The sequence below is a fragment of the Pholcus phalangioides genome, unplaced genomic scaffold, assembly GCF_987345545.1.
Source record: "Pholcus phalangioides strain wild (caught in Gottingen) unplaced genomic scaffold, Ppha-v1.0 ptg000009l_1, whole genome shotgun sequence".
NCBI lineage: Eukaryota > Metazoa > Arthropoda > Arachnida > Araneae > Pholcidae > Pholcus > Pholcus phalangioides.
In genome coordinates, this window is record NW_028301602.1 from 48,979,424 (window position 1) to 49,002,691 (window position 23,268).

Genomic DNA, 23,268 nt, shown 5'->3' on the forward strand with positions numbered 1-23,268 from the left:
AACTACAATAACAAACTTCAGCATCTGGCGCCAAGAATCTAAATTTCCAGCCTAAAAGAAATAAGCTTCACAATATGACATCAACATTAAAACTACTTTCCACATGAAAACCCAAAAAAAAACATGTCACCTTCACAAGGAGCAGTATGCACAAACACATATCAATGACATAACTTCAATGCTGACAAAGAACAAGGATTCGCTGGAAAGAAAAACTAAAAAAAAAAAAATAATAATAAGAACGTGCGCACACACAGCAATATCCGAGCCATACACACCAATACTTAATTATATATAAACATAGGGAAGGTGTAGGAGATGACGAGTGAGTGACCCAAAAGACGAGTGAGAGTGCCTGTACCAACTTAATGATGTATCAAAAAGGCTTTAAGCATTTCACAAATTGAAAAATAAAATTCAAAAAAAGATCTCACACAAAAAAAAAAAGAATATATATTGACATGACAAGTCGACTCGATGCACGACATACAAGCCAAGAACTTGAAGTAGATGCAGTCACTAGACTGGGTCAGTTCTTGTTGGTACACAAGGAACAGTTCTTGTCAGTGGACACATAAGTAACGAGTGACACAGTGGTTATGCAAATTTAACACAATAAGAATAATAAGATGTAAGTGAGCTTCCCTAAGTGAATGGAAAAAGAATTATGTGGGACATCCAATTTTTTGTAAAAATGACCTCAAATTACAATTAGTAGAGGTACGAGATACTTGAGGAGATGAAAAAGAAGAAGAAATTGGAAATACCTGAGTCATATCAGTCCACTTATCATCATCATTATCTGGAAGATGGGAATCATTTGTCGATGAATTTTTACAGTCAGTGGTAGACACATGAGACACGATACAGTTTTGTGGTCTATGTTTTCCCAAGCAAGACACACATGAAGAAACAAATCAGCTTTACGATGCCAGGAAACCAATACTTCTGTCGAAGACGAAGGAGTGTTCGTGAATGTCTAGCATGTGCAGATGATGAAACACCATGCGACAATGATAAAGCGTCTGGAACAAATGACTTGGGAAGAACAGTTTTCACTTTACTCGGTTTCGCTTTAGATGAAACACACAAGATGTCATTGTGGTGAAAAAATTTAATGTTCTGGTAACATCTTGGCAAGTGTTTGTTGTTTGTAATACAGTCCTTGATGTGTTGACAAAACTCATCTTCACCTTGAGCTTGTTGCAGGTCTTCAAGCGAGTGATTCAGTACGAGATGTACTGAAGTTGCATTCGAAACAGGAAATTTTTCTGGTAACGCCACACTGGCAGACGTGTTGTGTTCTTCAGGAACATGTAGAAGATGAGCCACATGCGAAACTTGGTTCAAGTAACAGGTACCATTGAAGACCATAGAAGATTGCAGAGGTTCCGCCACTGAGACAGGAATGAAAAGTTCTGTGTGGCGAGGACTAACAATGTCTCTCTTGGTGCAAGCGACAGAGGTTTTGAATGATGACACTGGATGAGGAATGGTCAATGACAGTCCATCTTTACTGAATTTGAATGCAGCAGCTTGTGCACTCAGGAAGTCCACACCAAGGATAGCCTCATAGTACGGACAAGCACTGTGTGGAATGACAAAAAATGTGTGGGAGAAATGACAATCTTTCATGTCGAAACGAAGAGAGATTTTGTGTCGAATCACGATTGGTTCACCGGTGACACCAGTCATTTGCACTGCTGGAGTTACAGCTTGATATTTACGAGTCAGTTTGGACTTTTGACACCACTCGTCTGTAACTAGTGACATAGCAGCACCTGTGTCTACAAGACATGGCAGGGTCAGTTCATGGATTTGAACATTGACAATCGGAAGTTCAGGAGTTGAGGACGGACTCTCAGCAGCGACCATGTTGAAGCTGACACGCTTTGGACGGTAGCCGGGGAGTTGTCTCGTTGACGACCAGACTGAGAATTTGACTCCGACTCTCTGGTATTTCCAGGAGAAAAAGAACGAAATGAGGAATTTCGACGGCAATTAGAATTGTTATTTCGAGAGTTGAAAGAATTTTGAGATGATCGTGGAAAATTACTCTGAGAACGAAAAGAATATGAATGATTTTGTTTTCGACATACCTTGTATGAGTGACCAGGAATTCCACAATTAAAACAGACAAGGCGACGTGAGGTCTGAGTAGAACGAGCGTGCCTCATTTGTGGTTCAGGAGATTTTTGTGTTACTTGCAGTTTTGCAATTGTTCCTCGAGAGAAGAAATTCTGTTCAGAAGTGTGGGAACAAGTGAATCTGAAAGCGAAGGTGCCTGTGATGGCATAATGGTTTCCTTAGACGAAGAAGAAACCCATGCAGGTTTGGAACTAGCCTGCTCGATACGGTAGGCTAAGTCAACTGCCTCTCGAAAGGTTGCTGGATTGTGAGCAGCGATAAGTGGTTCCATGTGAGATAGTATGCCAGCCTTAAATCTGGCCAAAAGAAGTGTGTCACGATAATTTGTTATGGCCACCGGTTCATTCGGTGTGACCTGAATAGCACGTCGAGCTAGTGACTCAAGACGATCAGCAAAATCTTTGACTTTCTCAGAATCTGATTGTGTTGTTGTTGTCAGTTGAGACAACACTATCTCAGGTCTGTCAGGTGAAGAAAATCTGTCTATTACATGAGCACGAAATTGTTCATAAGTCATAGGGTCTATCAAGTGAGAGCTTGACTGAATGTGAGCAAGTACAGCTCCAGAACATTTCTGTAATGCAATCTCTTTCTTAGTATGAGCATCCCAATTCGCCAAGGCTGATGCACGATCAATTCTTGAAAAAAAATCAGTCACTGTCAATCCTGAATTTGTTCCATCAAATACGGGTATGGAATTGTAAGTGTCTACTATGATTGGAAACATGTTAAACTGCTGGACATTCTGAGCTTGGGCTTCCTCGTGAACCATGATGTAGTGTGAAAAGAAAAAAAAAAATTCAGCCGACTCTCAATAAACACGTAAGGGGCAAATATGTGTAAAAATATTAAAAAAAAGAAAAATTGTGTAAGGTATCTCGCCTGGAGAAGTGTACAGGCGGCAGCCTTTACCGTTTTAAGAATGATAAAGGGGGCGAGAAAGAGGAGGATCACACGTCAAATATTTTTAGTGGTTGAGACCACTACAAGAATAAAATATAGTCCTCTCAAATCCAAAATGTACCTCAATGTTTGTGAATTGTGCAAGGCTGTGTGAAATTATCCCTATGTGTATATAAAAGAAAAATCTGACTGGGAAACTAATCTGTTAAACAATGATCACGTAACTAAACCAACGAAACACGAATAAAATTTTCCACCGGAGACATGACACGAATTGCGAGGGAGGAGACAACGAGGAAGAAGAAAAAAAGCGAAACGTGTCCTTGAAAACAAATAGTGCGAATCGTCCCTCAGAACGAAAAAAAAACAAAACGAGTTTTCTCTCAACATATAGACTCATCCGAAAAGGAAATAGAAATGGCGCTCAGTTTAGGTCTTGACAATTGAACTCAATCACGATACTGAAATCACATCGTCGACAATAATTGGAATTCAGCATGAGAAACACAAATTATACGTTCAAAATATGATTCAATCACACACTCAATAAAAGGAAATATTTTAACAAACGGTAGAAACACAATCATATTAGGTTTTTTTTTAAATTATGTCAACTATGGAAAAATACGCTAGCACAAATACGTTACAATGATTGAAAAATAATGACAGTTCAGTATAGTTACGCCAAGTTAATCCTGACAATATTTAAGAGTGCACACTAGCAAAATATACCACAGGTTCGCCGGTCGACGGCACCACTCTATGTTGAAGAGGTTCGCCGGACGCGGCCGGAGATGTAAACGAACTAGTTTAGTAGCACGACATATTATATATTACTAGGCATTATAAACAGGACATTGCGAAAATAATCTTTCGAATTAGCGAATTACAATTTCATTTGATTCATTCATTACTTCGACACCGTGAATTACACTAAACTCGATACAATTTACATTCAACATGGACACTCTCACTCCACCAAATTAAACACACAATAATTATATATATAGTTTGAATCACTCACCGTCATCTTGGTGCAAGGTTTCTTGCGTCTCCTACATTGAGGGATCTCGACCCGGGGTTAGGAGGAGAGAGAGAGAGAGTAAATAAACGATTCTTCAAGCACGACATGTTGATCGTCCAACCTCCAGCAATACCTCTCTGGTAAAAGCCTCGTGTGTTCCCAAACAAGTTGGTGAAGACCTCTGCTATTGGTCAAAGGCAATCGCCTGATTTCTGTAAGGGGTTTTCATTGGCCCAGAGGCACAATGTCTGTCTGCAGAGTTGTGATGGTGTTATGTAATACGTACTTATTCGGTGCTCAAGTGCGTCTTAGAAATACCTGGTGAGGGAAAGGAGAGCACACGTGTTGCATCCCATGTATGTATGTATGTATGATGTGCGGTTTCTCGATGGGAGGGGGAGAGAGTGTGTGTTTAAGGTGCACTCGTGACATATTGGAATAATAGATGTCAAATTATCCGGATAGTCGAGTTATCCACATATCGAGTTACAGAGAGTCTACTTTACAATAATGTTGGCCAAGGCCTATACATGAGAATGTGGTTGATGTTGACAGAAATAATGTTTTACATTTTTCAAAAATATATAAATGCAGTGGGGTAAATCAACGACAGTGGAGGGGAGAAAGTTCCAGTCACCTACGGTATGCAGAAAGAAGCTAAATATAAAGCAGTCTGTGTAAGCAGAGATAGGGTTAATAATCAAAATTGTGGCAAATAGTTTGATGTAATTTGATACAATGCTTCAGCTTGTGCCTATGGGGTTACACAGGCATTACTTGCTCTACACGAATAATTGGTTCCACAAAATAGTCATCTAAAGTGAGTTGAATTTAACATGGGTAAGATAAGGATAAATGGGAGTTTCTTCAGGAGGATAGACAAAATCTCAGCTCTCAGCAACAAAAATTTTTTTTAATGAATTGATTATTCAAACTTTCAAATGAAGCAAATTAAAGCTATTTGAATGAATTAATACTTTTTACTTCCGTCTTCAGTATTCCTGATTAGTTCTTGTGAGTTAGGATTTTTTTGCTTTCTTGAAGATCCTAGCATGGTAAGCTGATAAATTTTTAATGAAACAGTCGAGGTTCAGGTGACAAACTGTATTATTGATCTCTTTATGAAAACTTCAGTAGCCAGAGATTTTTGAATATTCCTTGCAATATTCTAGTTTTATTAGCTTTTATTAGTACCTTTTTATTTGATTAAAATTCTGATGGCGTTCTCAGTGTTATCAAATGGTGTTGATTAAAAAGAGATCTGGTGAATTGGATTTGATTTGTCCGACTCAAATCTTAAAATCCAACTAATTTGGTCATTTTAACCATGTTGAATTTTTAATTTGCAAGCCCAGCATCACACTTCAGGTCAAATTTCACAGGTTCTGATTTCTAAAATCAACTTTTCAAAACCATGTTATAGGAAAATCGCGTAAGCGAAATCGGGTAAAGCGGGTATACCTGTACAAGTATACGCCTATGAAGAGAATTTGATAATGATAATGACATTTTAAAAAAGAGGAAATTTTTTAAGAAGTTGATGGTGATATGTATAAGAAGAGCTGTGGCACAATAGCCTAGATCAACCAGATACTCGCCTACTGTACCAAAGGATGTTCAGAGGGTTTGCAAGTTTGATACTGGATTTTTTCTTGTCACAATCCTTCCTGATGCAGAGATACAACAAAATGATGACAGAATGCTTTGCTACAGGAAGTTCCTCACTGAGGGGTTAGCGCACCAACCTCATATGAAATAATAATATTCAATGTTGCTATTCAGAATCAGAAATAAACTGAAAGTCCTAGTATAATTAGTCTTTGTGTGCAAAAAATGACAAATGACTGGTATGACAAAAATGATCGGATTAAAAAAGAACTGTTGAAACTGGTGCTAGATTTTTTGACGTTGTACCTGTAAATTTGTTGACAAGTTGGTGAGTGTTTTTTTAGATATACAAAAATTTGTAAAAATCTGAGTCTTCCAAGTTTTTTTTTTTCATGGCTTCAACCTATTCTTTTGTTTCAGCGTCTTTTCTGGTTATCCTATTCCATATCCTAAAAGAGAATTTCTCACTGATGATGAACAAGAAGACAAATCAGATACAAATAAGGTAAAAAGAAAATTTAGTTTTCAAAATATTTTAAAGTTCATTGTATCTCTCTTCAGTGTATCTTCAGTTCTCATATTCTAATTGCAAAAATAAACCTTCAAAATAATTTGCTTCAAGTAGAGACATAACATTCTCAAGAATATATATGTTTAGAAGAATATTCTCAAGAATATGTTTATAATATATAGTATATAATAAATAATGCCTATAAATCACTTGAAAATATTCATTCTCATCAAGGAGAATATTCTCTGGAAGGACTACTATTATATAAATAACTTGAGAGTAATTCTTATTATTTTTGGAAGAATTATTCTCCAGTAATTTATAAGAGGTGTAAAATTCTCCGAGAATATTCTCCAAAAATTATTACCAAGTTACAATAAATAACTTCACCTTATTTTTACTTGATAATGAATGTCTCCAAAATGAAAAATATAAAAAAAAAATGTTTTATGAATAATTAAAAAATATATATAATAGCAAATAATGGTAAATTGGTTATATTTACCTTTGGGAAAGGAAGCTGCATTTCATTATTTTCCTGCAAACAAAACTAGGTTCCTGAACTATATAAAAAATGCCCCAATTCTCAGAAGGTACAGAACTGTTCAAAGTAGGTGTTTAGACTAATTCACAATAGTTTCAAATTGAATAGGGTGATAAAAAAGGCAATGATTAAAACAAATGACAAGAAAAACCTTGGATTCCTTGCATGTTGTTGCGTATCAAATCATCAAACCTGGTACATCAGTAGATAGAGTTCAGCAAAGATTAATGTGGATCAGAATTTATTCATTATTTGGCAACTACATATGGTATGCTATGAGAGGGAATTCTTTTAAAACTACCCAAATATCCAGAAAAATAAGACTTTCTAAAAAGATGTAAAGATTGTGTGTGTGTGTGCACGCACATGCAGCAGAAAACATTGGTGCTGTCACACTTAGTGGAATAAATTTGTACAATAGTAATTCTAAAATTGCTTCAAAAGCTTTCAGAACCTCATTCATACAGCAGAAAGGAATCGTCAGTAGAAAAAGAGGAGAAATTGAAGTTTTTAGTCCACAATATTAAACTTTATTTATGTATGACTTGGCCACAGCGCAGAGCATGAGCTTCAATACACACGCGCCGTTCGAGTGCTGGCGGCCATGGCCGTCGGTCGTGTTTCTTCTTAGCTTTGATGCACTTTCTTCTACACTATTGATGTTGGAATAAAGCTTATTTATGCTATTGTGTAATTCCGAATGCTCCTTCATTTTTGTGAATGTCTAGTGATAGACGTTTCAGCGGCGGCAGCGAAAGATGGGATTTATCGTCATTCTGCAGGAGTTGAAAATCATCGTCTTGGCGGGACAGGAATAAGATAGAAGTAAGCTCTAATGAGGTAGGTTTAGTTTCCTCAAGCGATTTCTTCATATGCTCCGGATGGCAGATTTTGGTGTAGTCGACGAATCCGACCGCATGAAAGAATCTTTTTCGGAGTATATCAAGCGATTGTGTCAGTATTTTGCTGCGAATAATGTTATGGGTGAACGGCCACAGGTGAGCAATGTTCCTATCGCTGGTGAGTGCACCAACGTATGGCTTGATAAAAAAAGTCTAGTGTCCCCAGCCTTACCCATGGATCAAACGTTAGCTGAACTGATAGACGTTCTCAGGAATCATTTTGAACTGGCTCCGTCTGAGATTGTAGAGCGGTTCAAATTCAACTGTAGGAACTGGGAGAATCTGTGGCAACTTTTATAGCCGAACTTTGAACTCTTGCCAAGTTTTGCAATTATGGGCATACCTTAGTGGAAATGCTACGGGATCGGCTCATATGAGGGATAAATGATGACGCTATGCAGAGAAGGCTGTTGGCCGAAAGAGATCTGTCTTTCAATCGGGCGTCAGAGATCGCGATGTCAATGGAAGCGGCCTCGGAAAACGCCTCTAAGCAGCGTGGGGACAACACTTCTCCAGCGGAAGTGCTGTTTGTGAAGCAAAGGCAAGCAAAGTAGCCACAGAAGAGTTCCACAGGTCATCACCAGCTGCAAGCCAAGGTTATATTTTCCTGCTATGCGTGTGGTGTGAGTGGGCACAACACAAGTCCTCAGCTTGCGAGTTTGCCAAGAGTTCGTGCCATTCACGTGGAAAAACAGGACACTTAGCCAGAGTACGCCAGTCAGTGAAGTACAGATGGAGTGTCGGAGTCAAAAGCCAAGGACGCTGTGTGAACAGAGTGAATCAAGTCAACCAGCTGGATAACTCATCTCCTGCATTTGATGTGTTGACGTTGAACTCAAAATGTCTGATTTCCCACTACCTTTCACTGTGCAAGTCGTGATTCAAGGGTTACCTATAGTAATGCAAGTGGACATGGGAGCACCTTGTTCTGTGATACCTTATTCGATGTTCAAGAAGCACCAATGTCGATTTCCACCTTTAAAAGACACTCGTATCAAGCTCAGGTCTTTTACAAGGTATAGTCTGAAGATAGTGGGCATGATGGATATTTCTGTGAAGTACGAATCCAAATGTGAAATGCTCCCGATCCTGGTGGTGGATCAGCGTTCTGTGATTTTGATGGGTCGAAACTGGATCCGCGAATTAGGGGTGATGTGCACTATTGATCCAGCTGGCTCTACAAACACAATCCAGGTTGACGTGAAATCTTCGTCTTGGGACTTGCAGGCCATCTTGGATGAACATCAAGAACCTTTTTCAGAGGGTCTAGGGAAGTTGAAAAATGTGAAGATTCGTCTGAAAAGATTGTGTTTCACCAAAATTCTTCAAATCTCGCCCATGTCTTATGCTTATAAGAAGAAGATAGAAGAAGAAATAAATAGACTTAGGTGTCTTAGAATGAGTGTCGTCATCGGAATGGGTGACACCTGTAGTACCAGTCCTGAAGGCAAACGGTAGGATTCGCCTATATGGTGACTTCAAGCTCATTGCCAACATTGCTACAGATCTCGAGGTATCCATTACCCAAGGTCGAGGACTTGTACGCTCGTCTTTCAGGGCGAGTGACTTTTTCAAAGGTTGACTTATCGGATACGTAAGTTTTCAGGGACTTACTAGTAATTAACAGTCACAGAGGTTTGTTCAGATACACGAGACTGCCTTTTGGGGTAGCGTCAGCTCCATCAATTTTTCAGAGAGAGATGGACAAGCTCTTGCAAGGTCATGAAAATGTGTTATGCTACCTAGATGATTTGCTAATAACAGGCAGCTCTGTTTCAGATCATTTAAGGAATTTGAGCAAAGTGTTGTGTACTTTGCAGGATGCTGGTATTAAGCTGCATCCCTTGAAGTGCTCATTCATGCAGGCGTCAATACAATATCTGGGGCATAGAATCGATTCAGAAGGACTGCATGCAGTGCAAACAAAGTTGGAAGCAATTGAAAAGGCTCCTAAGCCAAAGAATGCGGATGAACTGAGGTTGCTGACATATTATTCAATACTTCTTCCAAATATGTCCTTTATGCTAGCACCATTGTACAACTGCATGCTGTAAATGGACTGAGAAGGAGAGAAAGTCCTTCCAGGAAGCAAAGAAAAAATTGACTACGTCTTTGTTGGTCCACTTCAATGAAAATAATGAAGTGCGTCTCGAATGTGACTCTAGTCTGTACGGAGTACGAGCTGTGTTGTTCCATCCTTCGGCTGTAGGCGATCATCCTATTGCTTTTGCATCTAGATCCCTGATGAAAGCGGAAAGGAACTACAGCCAGATCGAAAGAGAAGCCTTGTCGTTGGTCTTCGGGGTTACACGGTATCGGAAATATCTGCTTGGGAGAACGTTCACTTTGGTAACCGATCATAAGCCCCTAGAAAGGCTGTTTTCTGAGACTAAACCAGTGGCTCCAATGGCTGCTTCTCGCATTCAGAGATGGGCGCTTATACTATCAGGGTACTCGTACAACATTGTATATCAGAAAGGATCATCTCACGCTAATGCTGATGCTTTCAGTAGGCTACCTGTGCCGACAACTGTGGCTGATTCTCCAATGCCTGCTGTTGTAATATTATTGCTGGAATCTATGGATGACCAGACCGGTGACCAGATTTCATTTCCAGAAGGAGTTAGATGCTGATCCTGTTTTGTTGAAAGTGAAGAGATACATAGCATAAGGCTGACCCAGGCATGTAACAGCTGAAATTCGTCCTTTCTGTCTCTGACGAACTGACTTGTTGGTGGAAAACGGTATTATTCTACGCGCGAATAGAATATATGTGCCGCCAAAGTACAGGAAGTATGTGCTGTCCGAGCTTCATGGGGGGTCACCAAGGCATGGGTGCTCTCAAAGCCTTGGCTAGACAGTCTGTGTGGTGGCCAAATATTGATAAGGACCTTGAAGACTTGGTACGCTCATGCATCGATTATCAAGTCGAAGCTTCTTTTGCTCCATCAAACTTGGCACCATGGCTTTCCGCAACGGAGCCTTGGAGCAGAATTCATATCGACCATGCAGGCCTGTTTGATAACCCCATCATTTTGTTAGTAGTGGATGCTGCCACTAAGTGGTTGGAAGCTATTCCGGTGTCCTTAACATTGTCACCTGCTGCGGTCGCTGCATTACGATCCCTCTTTGCGAGATTCAGACTGCCCAGGACAATCGTCAGTGATAATGCAACATCGTTCACTAGTCAGGAGTTCTCAGATTTCCTTTGTAGGAATGGGGTCATCCATGTTCGAGCTGCGCCGTATCACTCGCAGTCAAATGGGTTGGCTGAAAAAGCGGTGCGCTCTATGAAGGATGCGTTGAGGAAAATTAAGGGTGGCCCTTTCCATAAAAGGCTTGATAGATTTCAGTTTCACTATCGAAGGACACATGTCTCCTCAATTGGTCAAGCTCCAGGTACGGCAATGTTCAACAGAGTATGAGAAGCAGGTTGGACCTGTTGAAACCGGGTCAATATCTGGCGACGGATCCCGACCTCAAACCCAAGTTTGCACCTGAAGATTAGGTATGTTGCAGGAATTACACAAGTGGACCAAAGGTGATTCCAGGAATGGTCTCCGCATCAAGGTGTAGGGTCATGTTGCAAGTAAGTGCTCCTTTGGGTCACTTGATTTGGCAGTGGGGCCAATTGCATCAACAGCTTTTGGTGTCACCTTCAGACTCTTGGCGTTCAGATGATTCCAAGGTATCAGAGGGGCCCCGATCAGACGGAGGATGCGGAGTCCATCAGAAATGAACCGATGAAGGCAAGTAATCCTCAAGCTGTTGATTCATCACCACCTCATCTGAGGCGATCACGACGTCGCAGGCGACCACCTGAAAGACTAGGTGTGTGTAGTGAGTTGCTTAACTGAACTCGTGCATTTTAGTGCAGACTTTCATTTAGAAGGAAAGGTGTTATATTTATGCATGACTTGGCAACAGTGCAGAGCACGAGCTTCAATACGCGCTCGTCGTTCAATTGCTGTTGGGCAGTCATGATTTCTGGCAGTCATGGCAGTCGGCCGTGTTTCTTCGTAGCTAGTGTTAATGTTGGAATAAAGCTTATTTATGCTATTGTGTAATTCCGAATGCTTCTTCAGTCTTATGACTATTTAGTGAGAGATGTTTCACTTTAAAAGCAAGAAAATTAATCCAACATAGCAAAATTGCACAACTTGCCAAGAAATGTGAGTGATACGAAATTAAAGGCGCATGTACACTATCGTGCTGATCCTGCAAAGCACAACCCCATGCAGTTGTTGTAATCCATTCGTGGGTACACTAACTTCCTTTGTGTTCATTGAAAAAACTGATTCCAAGTCAATGAAAACTGAATATTTCATAAATATAAACAATTAGAAAAAAGTGTCATTATTTAGAATGAAAAAAGGATATTCTTGATTATACATATTCTGTAATTTTTAAATCGAGGAGAATATTCTCATTCTCTGAAAATTTTCTCACCTCGCATCTCTAGTTTCAAGGCTTTGCTTAGGTGAATCAATTTTTTTTCTTTCTTATGTGCTTTAGCAAACATTCTACAGATGATTTTTCTCACTCTACAAAACATTAAGGAAAGGTACTTTCTCGGTATTAATGGTGAAATGAACTCTTCAAGAAAAGTTTTCGGTCCTTGCGGGAATCAAACCATGCTCTTTCTGTGATTTTTCAAGGTAAATGCATTAACCAATATGCTATAGAGACACAGACTTCTTTTTCCTTATTACTTACACAGTAGCATGATACACTGAGTAGAGGGCTGAGAAAAATCATCCTCTCGATTGTTACCACCTGGAACCTATTGCTGAAGTTGGAAGGGGCTTCTATGCCTTTTCATTCCTTATCACATCACACTACTCTGCATGCAATAAGGAATGAAAAGATGGTTTCTCAGTAGTAAATTTGTTAATGAACTTCCCCAAAAATCACAAAAATATTGTAGCTCAATTTCTGGCAGACCAGCAAACTTTTCTTTCAGGGTTTGTCTCGATATTAATGTCCAAGTCTCTTCCATTGATTATACAGATGCTTTGTAGAGCATAAATTATCTTCCTCTTAATCTATAAAAAATAATACTTCAGTCCAGTCTCTCTCAAATATGTCTTGCATATACCCCCCCCCCCCCAGATTTTTTTTTCAGCATTTCTCCATCTTATCCCAGCCCATAAAATCCTATATCTAGAGCTCTTCTATACCCCTCCTTCCCTGCCTAATCAGTTCCAACAACCCCCAAGGGTTAATATTACCCACTTTTTGAGGAACACTGCTTTGGATAATAATTGTTTACTCTGTTTTTATGGTTAAGTTTACAGTTATGGTAACTAATTGCATTATAAAAATAAAATTCTAAAGAAATTTTGAATATAAAAAAAAAAAAATTGTAATCATTTTCATTTGCTTCTTTCATTATACATTATACATTTAATATGACATTGTGTTGTTAGAAGTTATCACGTATAATCAACTGTGACTCTCCGCCTCAGAGGTCTTCAATAAATGGCTTGTTGGCCACTTTTGGCCCATTGAGCTCTTTGATATCACATGTTTAGTATAGCTTAATGACATGCAGGCTTCATTAAAATGTAAAATATGGCATGCACAGTTGAAGGTGCCATATTGTTCCGTTAAAGTTTGCGTGTCATCTCACAGAAGCCAAGTATATTTTTGTGCTAGTAATATACAGGGTGTTTTAAAAAGAATCACCCGATTTAAAATGTGTATGTTACAAACAATATTGAACATAGACACTTAAGATTAATTTTATATTACATGGCTAATCATAAAGTTTCTTTACAAACCAAATTAAAGGTACTCAATATGTCTACCTTGGTATGCACGGCATATGTCTATGAAGTAGTCAAATTCGTCTCAAAATTTTGCGAACATTTTTGCATCCACGGCTGCTGTTATGCGTATCTTCAGTTCAGCTAATGTAGCTGGAAGGGGAGGCACATGAACGTAGTCTTTTATAAACTCCCACAAGAAGAAATTGCACACTGCGAGGTCCGGTGATCTTGGAGGCCAGTGATGTTTAACTGAATCGTCAGGTCCGGTACAGCCAATCCATTGTTTAGGAATACAATCGTTCAAAAATTCTCGAACGTCCAAGCTCCAGCATGATGGTGCCTCGTCCTGCTGGAAAATGAAGTCATCCGAATCGATTTCTAACTGTGGAAAAGGCTAATCTCAACAAACACTGATGTGGTGGATGAAGAAAGAGCATTAGTGCTACCTGTCGGCAACTGTGTGAAACTCAAGATTTCCCTCTTTCTACCTATACATTATTTGGTTAAAACGGATTAAAAGCTAAATAGTTATGATTTTTTTAAATCTGATGATTCTTTTTGAAAGACCCTGTATATTTTGGTCATTCAATTCAAATTTATAAGTACAAACATTAAGTAAAATTAAAACAATAATATAACTTCTAAGTAATATATATGTGTGTGGTTTCTAATCGTAAACACAAATCACAAAACTTTAGTTTACAGTATGCCACATTCTTTACTTTATTCAACATACACAAATACAAGTTGAAAAACCATTTTTTCTGTGAAGTCATGTTGTATATCCAAAAGTAAGAAAATATCTATTAAGAACAGCTCTTGCCAATAAAAATCAAAACTACTAGATGAAATAAATTTTTTATAATATTTACCTCTTCAGAATCGAATCACTTCGAGTGGCGTCTGCTAGACTCCAGCAGTGCACATATATATAAGCAACCTCTTCCCTCTTGCACTGAAATGAAACAGATGCTATGTTGATGATTTCTAGACACTGGTATTTAGTTAATATAGAAAGGTTGATGGCAACAAAAGTCAGTCAATCTGTGTAAGAACAATGAATAAATTAAATGCGCCTATCATCTCTGGGATGCCATGTGAGCACTGCAGGATTAATAAAGAGTTGCTAGAAATCCAGAAAAATGAACAAAATTAGAGTGAAAGACACTGATTTTTTTTTTGAATGGATGTTCCTGCAATTAATTTTGTCCCTGAAAATCGGATCGGGGTAACCACAGCCTCTTATTGAAATCATCAGGCTTTTCATTGCGAAACCCCAATAATATCTGTGGTTGTGCAACTGAAGATGATTTACTCTAGTCTACACCAACTTCAAAGTGCAAATGTGAGGCGGTTTTTTGTTCTCCACTGCAAGCAGCAGAAACTGCTATGGTTGATCAACATTGTGTCAAATCCCTATGTTTGATGAAAACATTTTTCATTTTTGTAAAAGAGCTAGTCTGCCAAATAATGAATGTCAAATTGCCAATCTCATTGATTCCCTGAAATTTGTTCCTATTTTACACTTTTTTTTTGAGTATAACTAAAAGCCAGCAGAAATTGTCCATAAAATTGAAGAAAAAAATTTTTTTTTAAACAGGCCAGTGATTTGGAGGAATCGGGGGCAATACCCTCCTCAGAAAAAGTTGAAATGACAGGCGGGAACATAAAGTTGCTGTAAATACAAATAATTTTGTAAAGAAAATGTTTTTCAGCTTTCGTATTTTTAATAATTTATGGTGGGGGGGGGCAGGACTGAATATCACTTAAATTTTTATAATTTATGTGATGCTGTTATGAATACTTTTTACCAAAATATAAATCATGTGTTTTACTTTTGACAAAAACTTGAAGGTTTTAAAACACGTTGGTGACAGCAGAAAAGTATGGATTATCTGTATGTGGATTGATTACTTTATGAATGCTTATAATGCTGGGTAAAAAAAAATCAAAAGTTATCATTTCTAAACTACTGTCCTACATGTATATTTTTGAGAAGAGTAAAAATTTGTGTGGTGTTGTGCTGCCCCCCCCCCCTCAATTTTTTTGCTGTGAAACTCGTAACTTTTGAAGGTCTCCATGACTCCGTAAAAAGTGCTTGAAAACTCCTTAATTTTTATTTAGGAAATTTTTTATAAACCTGGTTATTTCTTCCCAGGTTGACCCCATGTGTTAAGATGGCTCTGCATAATAGTCCTGGAGGCAGCGACACTTTTGGGTCACACATTTTACACTGACTGATTTTTGTAACAATATTTAGCTAATTTATAGGTAATGTCAAAAATTGAATTCAGCTAGCGCGACCACAATTGGTGTGCTTGTAATTGTTAATTAATTTTTAATTTGTTAATTAAATAACTATTATTTTTATTTTATTCTGTCATGATGGCTCGTTGCTCATGCTGTGGTGCAGGGGTGATTAGTGAATGTACACAGTCTCTTGTGTGAATCAATTTCAAGATAATCACTGTAGTGAGAGTTGTGGCCACTCACTGTGGTTGCTTCCCCTGTCTTGCCATGTTCGTAGTTGGGGGGGGATGACCCTCTAAACTCCTGCGACTAGTAGCCTGATAGTACATACATGTCTTAAAGAACAATGCAAATATATTTATATTTAAACATAATATATTGTCAGTTAATTATTAATGAACTATGATTATTAGAAGATTTGAGTCTTTTGAGTCTTTGAGATTTGAGAAGATTTGATCTATGAATAGATTATGTCAGAAACTAATAAGTTCATGATGGTAAATTTATTCATTAAAAAGGGGCTGTTACTGTTTGGAGTAAATTACTTGATTAATTATAACACTTTACCTCAGGTTACAAAAGTTTTTGTCAGTCGAAGCAACCATGCTTCTAGATTGATTGTCAATAAAGATAGCCGCCCGGTTCACAGCTAATAGCTCTATCTTTTTATAAATTTGTGTTTTCTTTCTATGAAACTAATTCAATGAATTTAACGAACCATAATTTTGTAATAGCTTGTTCTGTTAAATAACAATCACAACTCTCTTGTTAGCAATGTTTATTTTTTTCCCCCGCTAACGGTCTATGACGTTATAGCCTAGAAACACGTAACGCATTGCCACGTGTTACCATATTTGGCACTTTTGCTCACTCATATTTAACTATTGAAATTGGAGCCCTTTTAACAGAAAAGTACCAAATATATTGCTATCATTATTTTTTATTATAGACTAATGCAAATAATAACCAAGGAACACAGGATAATAACAACCATGGGCCAAGTGCCAAGCGTGTTCGAATGGCTCCACCACCAACAACGACCACAGCTGCAGCCTCATCAACCCAGGTAAGATCATTTTTGTTAATGTTGTAACTTAAAACATTGTACAGTCGACGGTTGTTGCAATGGCCCCATGTTATAGCGACTATTTTGTTATAATGAATAGGTCCCAAATGTTTTTATTTTTTCAGTTTCATATATGTTATTTATTTATTCAATATTGATTGGCAGAGGCCTATACAAGAGGATGCAGAATTTATATATGGCGAAAGTGACAATTGATGGTACGAGAGAATTCGGAAATCGTGGTGCAATCTACAATATTTGATGATAGGTTGTTCCAGTCGATAATAGTTTTTGGGAAAAAGCTAAATTTGTGACAATCTGAAGAGGCAAAGATGGGCTGTAATTTTTGGGAATAATTGAGTCTAACAGAGAAATGTGAAGGTTTGATTAGAATATTGGAAGTGTCAATATTAAAAAACCCACGAATTTGTAAAGAAAAATTAAACGAGAAATAAGTCAAAGAGAGGAGAGCGGTTGGATATTAAGTTGGCGCTTGAGTTTCGTTATGGAGACAGATGAAGACCAACAGTTAAAAATGAAACGAGTGGACTTATTTTGGATAGATTCTAATTTGTCTATGTTGGTTTGGGTGTGGGGATCCCAGGCTTCACAGGCATAGGAGAGGGCAGGGACAATATGTCTGGTAGCACAAGTGACTGACATGATGGGTGGAGTATTTCATGTTACGGCGAAGGAAAAAGAGTTTTTGGAGACATTTATTAAAGATATAATCAATGTGAAGGTTCCAGCGGAGATCAGAAGAGCCTAAGTATTTATAATAGAAAACCTCAGAGATCAAAGAGTTGTTTATTGAATAAGGGAAGTCATGGGAAATTCTTTTACGGGTACTTTCATAAAAACAGTTTTTGAGAAATTGAGAGGTAATTCCCAGGTTGAACACCATTCGGAAATAATGTTAATGTTGTGTTGGAGAGATTCTTTGTCGGAAAGATTGGACACTGTTTTATAGATGACACAGTCATCAACGAAGAGTCTGATACGGCAGTTTATGGAGTCGGGTAGATCATTTATGTAGATTAGAAATAGTAATGGCAAGGACTGAGCCCTGGGGTGTGCGAGACTTAACATGTAGAAAAGGGGAGTTCTGGCCCTTGTACGATACAAACTGGCTATGGTTAATAAGGAAGGTCTCCACCCATTTCAGCAGTTAAACATTTAGACCAAGGTTTGAAAGTTTTAGTAGAAGTTTATTATGGGGCACCCTGTCAAATGCTTTGGAAATCTAGGGAAATGGTATCGGATTGAGGTTTTTGTCAATGGAGTCTGTTAAGTCATGTATGAAAAGTGTTAATTGGGTAGATACAGATAACGATGATCTAAATCCATGTTGGTTAGGAAAGAAAATGTTAATCGAATCAAGGTGGGTACGGATATTCTTAGCAGGGGTGGGAACTCTGCGCCAATTGCGCCGCACTGCGCCAAAACTAATATCTTGCGCCATCCTGCTCCAATAGCGTATTTTCGCATTTTTCTGCGCCAAATAGCGAATTTTGCTTCAGTATGTCCGGAATTTCGGAAAGGACGCCAAAAAAATTTTGTTCCTGCTAGCCACGAAACGTTTCTTTACGAGAGAGAAAAGCGTGTTTTATTCCACTATACTTAAACTATCGGCCCCTGATCGGGCTTAACCATCGCGAAACCCCGATATTGTCCGTGATCGTGGAACTGGAGATGGCTTGCAATGCCTTTCAGCTTTAAAGTGCAAATTCGAGTGTTTCCGTTTAAAAAAAAAAAGTCGTCACTGGAAGCAGCAGAAATTACTGTAGTCGATTGTCATTGTGTTAAATCCCGATGTTTCGTGAAAAAAAATTTTCATTCCGGGAGTAAAAAGCGCATATCCGCCAAATTACGAATGTTAGTTTAGAAACTTTGCCGAATAACGAGCGTTAAATCGCTAATGTTGCCGAATAACGAGCGTTAAATCGTCAATATCGCCAAATAACGAGCGTTAAATCGTCAATCTCGCCAAATAGCGAGTGTCAGATCGCCAATCTCGCCAGATAATGAGTGCTGAATCGCCAAACATCGAGTTGATTGTACCGAAATTCTCTCCCATTTTGCAACAATTTCTTTCCAAGTATAAAAAAATTAAAAACTTATAAAATTTTTTTAGCTCATTTGAAGTGCTGCTGTTCAAGGCAGCAAATAGTGCCCACAGTAAGCAAAAATCATCTTAAATAGACGGGTGCAAAAAATTTTATGACAGCCGCTCTTTCAAACAAGGTGTCAAAAGCCTAAAACACCAAAAACAAAAATCAAGCTGACGAAAAGATGTTTGATAACAAAAGACAATGCAGTTTTATTTTGAAAAGGGTTGAGGGTTAACGAAAATATTCTTGTTAATTTCACTGTTCCAATTTATAAATATCTGCTCCAAATCCCATATTTTGCTGCTCCAAATCCCGAATTTGCTGCTCCAAAACTGCTCCGAATCCTGAATTTTGCTTCTCCAAAGCTGCTCCGAAATGGACTTAGTCACTTCCCACCCCTGTCTTAGCAATTATGTATTCAAAGAGCAAGAGGAGGTGATTGCGATAGGTCTGAAATTGAGAGGGTGGGACAGTGAACCAGTTTTATGGATGGGAATTATTTTATTAATTTTCCAGTCAGAGGGTAGATTAGAAGTGTTCAGTGAGATGTTGAAAATAATGAGGAGATAGTTGCAAATTTCATTGGCGCAGAATTTTAGGATATAATTGGGGATCCCATCGGGGCCAGTAGAGTGGGGTTTTAGTTTTTTAGAATATTCAGGAGACCGGCTTTAGAAAAGGAGATGGGACAGGAGTTATGAAGTGAATCATAAAAGACGTATTGGTGGGGGAGGGGTGTGTGGGATCAGACGAAAAAACAAGAGAAGGCCTGGTTAAATTCAGAGGCAAGATCAAGGGGAGAGGTTAGGTCCGAGTTGGAAGTTTTGAGTGAGGAGGTACCTGCTGATTTGGGGCGGAGGAAATTCCAAAATTTTGAGGGATTTGTTTTAAGATAGGTAGGCAATGAATGGGATAGGTAGTTGGATTTGTGGCGAGAAATAAGGTCTTTGAGGTTACGAGTGGAGATAGAGATTTTGTTTCTGAGTGTAGAGGAGTCGTTAAATTTGAGTTTACAGACGTCACATCGAATTCTTTTCAGGTGGATAATGTCACGGTTGATCCAAGGGTTTAAGAAACTTAGATGAGGAGCACTTGGTAGGAACAGTGGCTTTGCATTTGTCAATAACAGCTTTGAATTGACTCCAGAGATGTTGAATATTGTTAGAAGAGGAGATGAAGTCTGGAAAGTGAGTACGAAGGATATTTTGCATGAGAGGGTAGTTGGCCTTGTTAAAGTTGAGTTTTCTGGCGCGATTAAAAGGAGGGGTGGTATGATGAAGTAAGAAATCTAAAAAAGTGATTTTGTGGTCAGAACAGCCATCAAAAATGGAAAAATGGGAAACTGGGATTTTGTAGGAAACTGCAATTAGGTCTAATGTGAAGATTGAGTGGTTGGATATTTTTGTAGGTTCCCAGAGAGTTTGGATGAGGTTAAATTCGAGGAAAATGTCAAGAATACTATTGTTGATACCATGTTTTCCCGAGAGGGACTGCATTTTAAGCCAATCTATACCAGGTAGATTCCAATCACCGGCTATAATTAGAAGGTGTGAGTTATGAAATTGATCCAGTATTGTTTCAAGTTCAATGAAGTAGTGAGGGTCCGAGGCAGATAGTATGTAAGGGGAGAAAATTACAATGGGAGTGCAGTTGTGATGATGCCATTCTGCACCAACAATTTCAATATTTGATTCAAGAGGGATTTCAATTAGGGGGATAGAACTGTTGAAAACAAGGTCAATGCCTCCTCCGTGGGTATTTCTATCTTTATGAAAGGCAGAGAAATTAGGTGTTGTTGCTGATATTACTATGCAACCAAGTTTCTGTAACCGCTAGGAAATTGGGATTAGGAGCCAGCAGGATGGATTCGAAGGAAGATATTTTATTGATTATGCTTGTATTAACTGTTCCGATTCTGAAGAGATTATTTCAGAGAGGAGAATGGGAAATTAAGGAGGGTGAGGACTAAAGGGAGAGGAGGTGAAGGTAGAGGAAGGTCAGAAAGAGGGGTTTGGGAAAACGGGATAATATCATTAACGCTGGTATCCCAAATGTATTTGATGTTATTGATAAGGGCAAAGTTATGAAAGAGTTTAACTTTCAAACCGGAATCACTGTATTTTTGGGAGCCCCCCCCCCCAGATTTGCCCACGTAGCCTGCGTGTCTCAGGTAAAAAGTCCTCGGAAATTGAAATACTAGTGTTTTTTAATTTAAATGAATTTTTAAGGATTTCAGTTTTTGTTTTGAATTTATTAAATTTAATAATTGAAAGTCTGGGGCCGGGATTCTTTTAGAGCCAATTCTATGACAACGGTCTATGTCGGAGGCGGAAATTTCAAGTTCTAGAAGTTCAGAACAGCATTTAATTATTTTAGATTCAAGGTTCAAGGTAGATTCAGTGTCCGAGGTCTCCTCCGGTATGCCGCGAAAAATTAGGTTTGACCGACGTGAGCAGTCTTCTAGGTCGATAACTTTTCAGGCGAGAGAAGAACGAAGTTTAGAGAGATCCGAGAAGAGGTCAGAGACTTGGTGTTGGAGATCCTCAATAGGTAGAAATTTATCCTCTACCACACTTAAACGTGTAGATAATCCGTTGAGTTGAATACTAAAGGAATCTTGCTTTTGGGATAAGAGCGTGTGTTGGTTTAGTATGGCAAGTTGGGTATCCTGGATATTGAGAAAGATGAAAAATAATATTCTTATTACTTCATGATTACTTAATAATGCTGTTCGGACGAAGTTGTTTTGTCTCATGAATTTCCGATGTTGAGTAGAGACAGTAGTCCGATGTTGGTGAGAGACACTTTACACACTATCTCTCACCATTAAAAGTGGAATATACTGAATTCTCCAGCAGCAAAGGTTTCCAGCATGGCCCAACCCTTCATGGTAATGCGCTTATATACCCCATGGGACAGAGCCTGGGTCATGTCTGGCACTACAGTATCAAAGGTCATTTCTGCAGTTTTCCCATCATTGAGTTGTGAATGTAAGCCAGTCTTCCATTTGAAAAAGTCTCTCCACAGAAAACAGGCAGGTCTTTAACATCATACTTACACAACATGAAAATTCAAGCATTTGCTCTTTTCAGTTCAAAATATAGAAGTCAGATGACAGCACTAACAAGAACACAGAACACGCACATCCCTCAGCAGAATTTGATAATGAAATTTTTGAGTGATTTTTGTTTTTTTTTGTTGGACTTTGATTATGCTGTCCAGGAGGAAGGTCAGATGAATGGAAGATATTTTTCCATCTTATTAAATTTGCTAAAAGTAATGAAAACCAAACATGTCGCCCTGAGGTAGGTGCCTTTTTACCTTATTCCTGGGACAATCCCAGAAGTAAAGCCATTAAGTAAATTGTGGTGATGGTCAGAGGTGTATTTACGGGGGGGCAGCAAAGCGGGCTGCAAGATTTAAGGGATGGAAATTTTTAATAATTGGTGATCAGGAATATTGAATTATAGAATGCAAGAAAGATGGCAAAGACACACACACACACATAAATCCATGGCCATAATTGGTGGTTGCTGCAAATACCCTAGTAAGATCGTCCTGTCAATGACTGTTTGAATTTCAACTTACATGTCAAGAACATAACTTTTGTTGTTGTACTGCCATTATTTATATTTTAAAATAATTTTTTTTCGTTCTAAAAACTAGTGCAATCAATGCAATGAATGAACATCTCTGAATGTGTTTTTTTTATGAGGGATTTCAGCCATCCAAGTGAAATAAAAAATTATCACTAAGGTAATTTATGACTTTTTTTTTGTGATATAGCCGCACACCATGGTTGGAAGTGGAGTTCAACAAAGCCAACAGTCTTTGCAGTTTGCTTCTGGCGCTGGAAATCCACAAACAAGCGGAACCACTGGATTTCCCCAACATTTCTGAAAATAGCAAAAAATACCTAAAAAATTTTGTCATTTTTGGTCTTGTGTTATTTTATAAAAAATTTTTAAAAAAAAAGGTGTCTTTGCATTGTGATTTCATGAAAGTTTGATCGCAAATGGAGGATTAGTAATGACTAATTAACTTAAGGCAGACTTATACATTTTTACATTTTCATTTAACATCTTAAAAATAACAAAATAATGACAAAAACAATACACATGAAAAGAGAGGACAGCTCGTTTCTTAGCGATATGCAAAAGCATCTTGAGTGTTCACAAAAAAAATTTACAAAACAACAGTTCAATATAATACTGTGCTGAGAAGTGAACACTTTTTTTTAGAATTAATAGTTTGGTGGTTATCAAAATTTGCTGATCATGCTGGTGCTCTTTTTTGCAAAATGTTTCCAGATTCAGAAATTGGCAAAAAGTTTTCTCCAGGCAGAACAATAACAGGTACTTTCACTCAAGCAATGGCTGCTGTCACAAAAAAAAAATTCTTTTGATGTTCTTCAAAAGAAAAAATTTTCT

General features: G+C 38.2%; 1 protein-coding gene across 5 annotated transcripts in view; it reads left to right on the forward strand.

The window, feature by feature from the left end:
• Cdk8 (cyclin-dependent kinase 8) overlaps positions 1 to 22,805 on the forward strand; it is a 170,158-nt gene extending 147,353 nt beyond the window's left edge. For 4 of the 5 annotated variants that reach the window (XM_089236458.1, XM_089236456.1, XM_089236457.1 and 1 more), the window contains 3 exons: positions 6,104 to 6,188; positions 16,611 to 16,727; positions 22,625 to 22,805. In XM_089236458.1, the coding sequence (XP_089092584.1) occupies positions 6,104 to 6,188; positions 16,611 to 16,727; positions 22,625 to 22,738 (316 nt within the window). In that variant the 3' untranslated portion in view covers positions 22,739 to 22,805. The remainder of the gene's footprint in view (positions 1 to 6,103; positions 6,189 to 16,610; positions 16,728 to 22,624) is intronic. The other variant, XM_089236459.1, reaches the window with a different exon arrangement.
• The last annotated feature ends 463 nt before the right edge of the window (positions 22,806 to 23,268 follow it).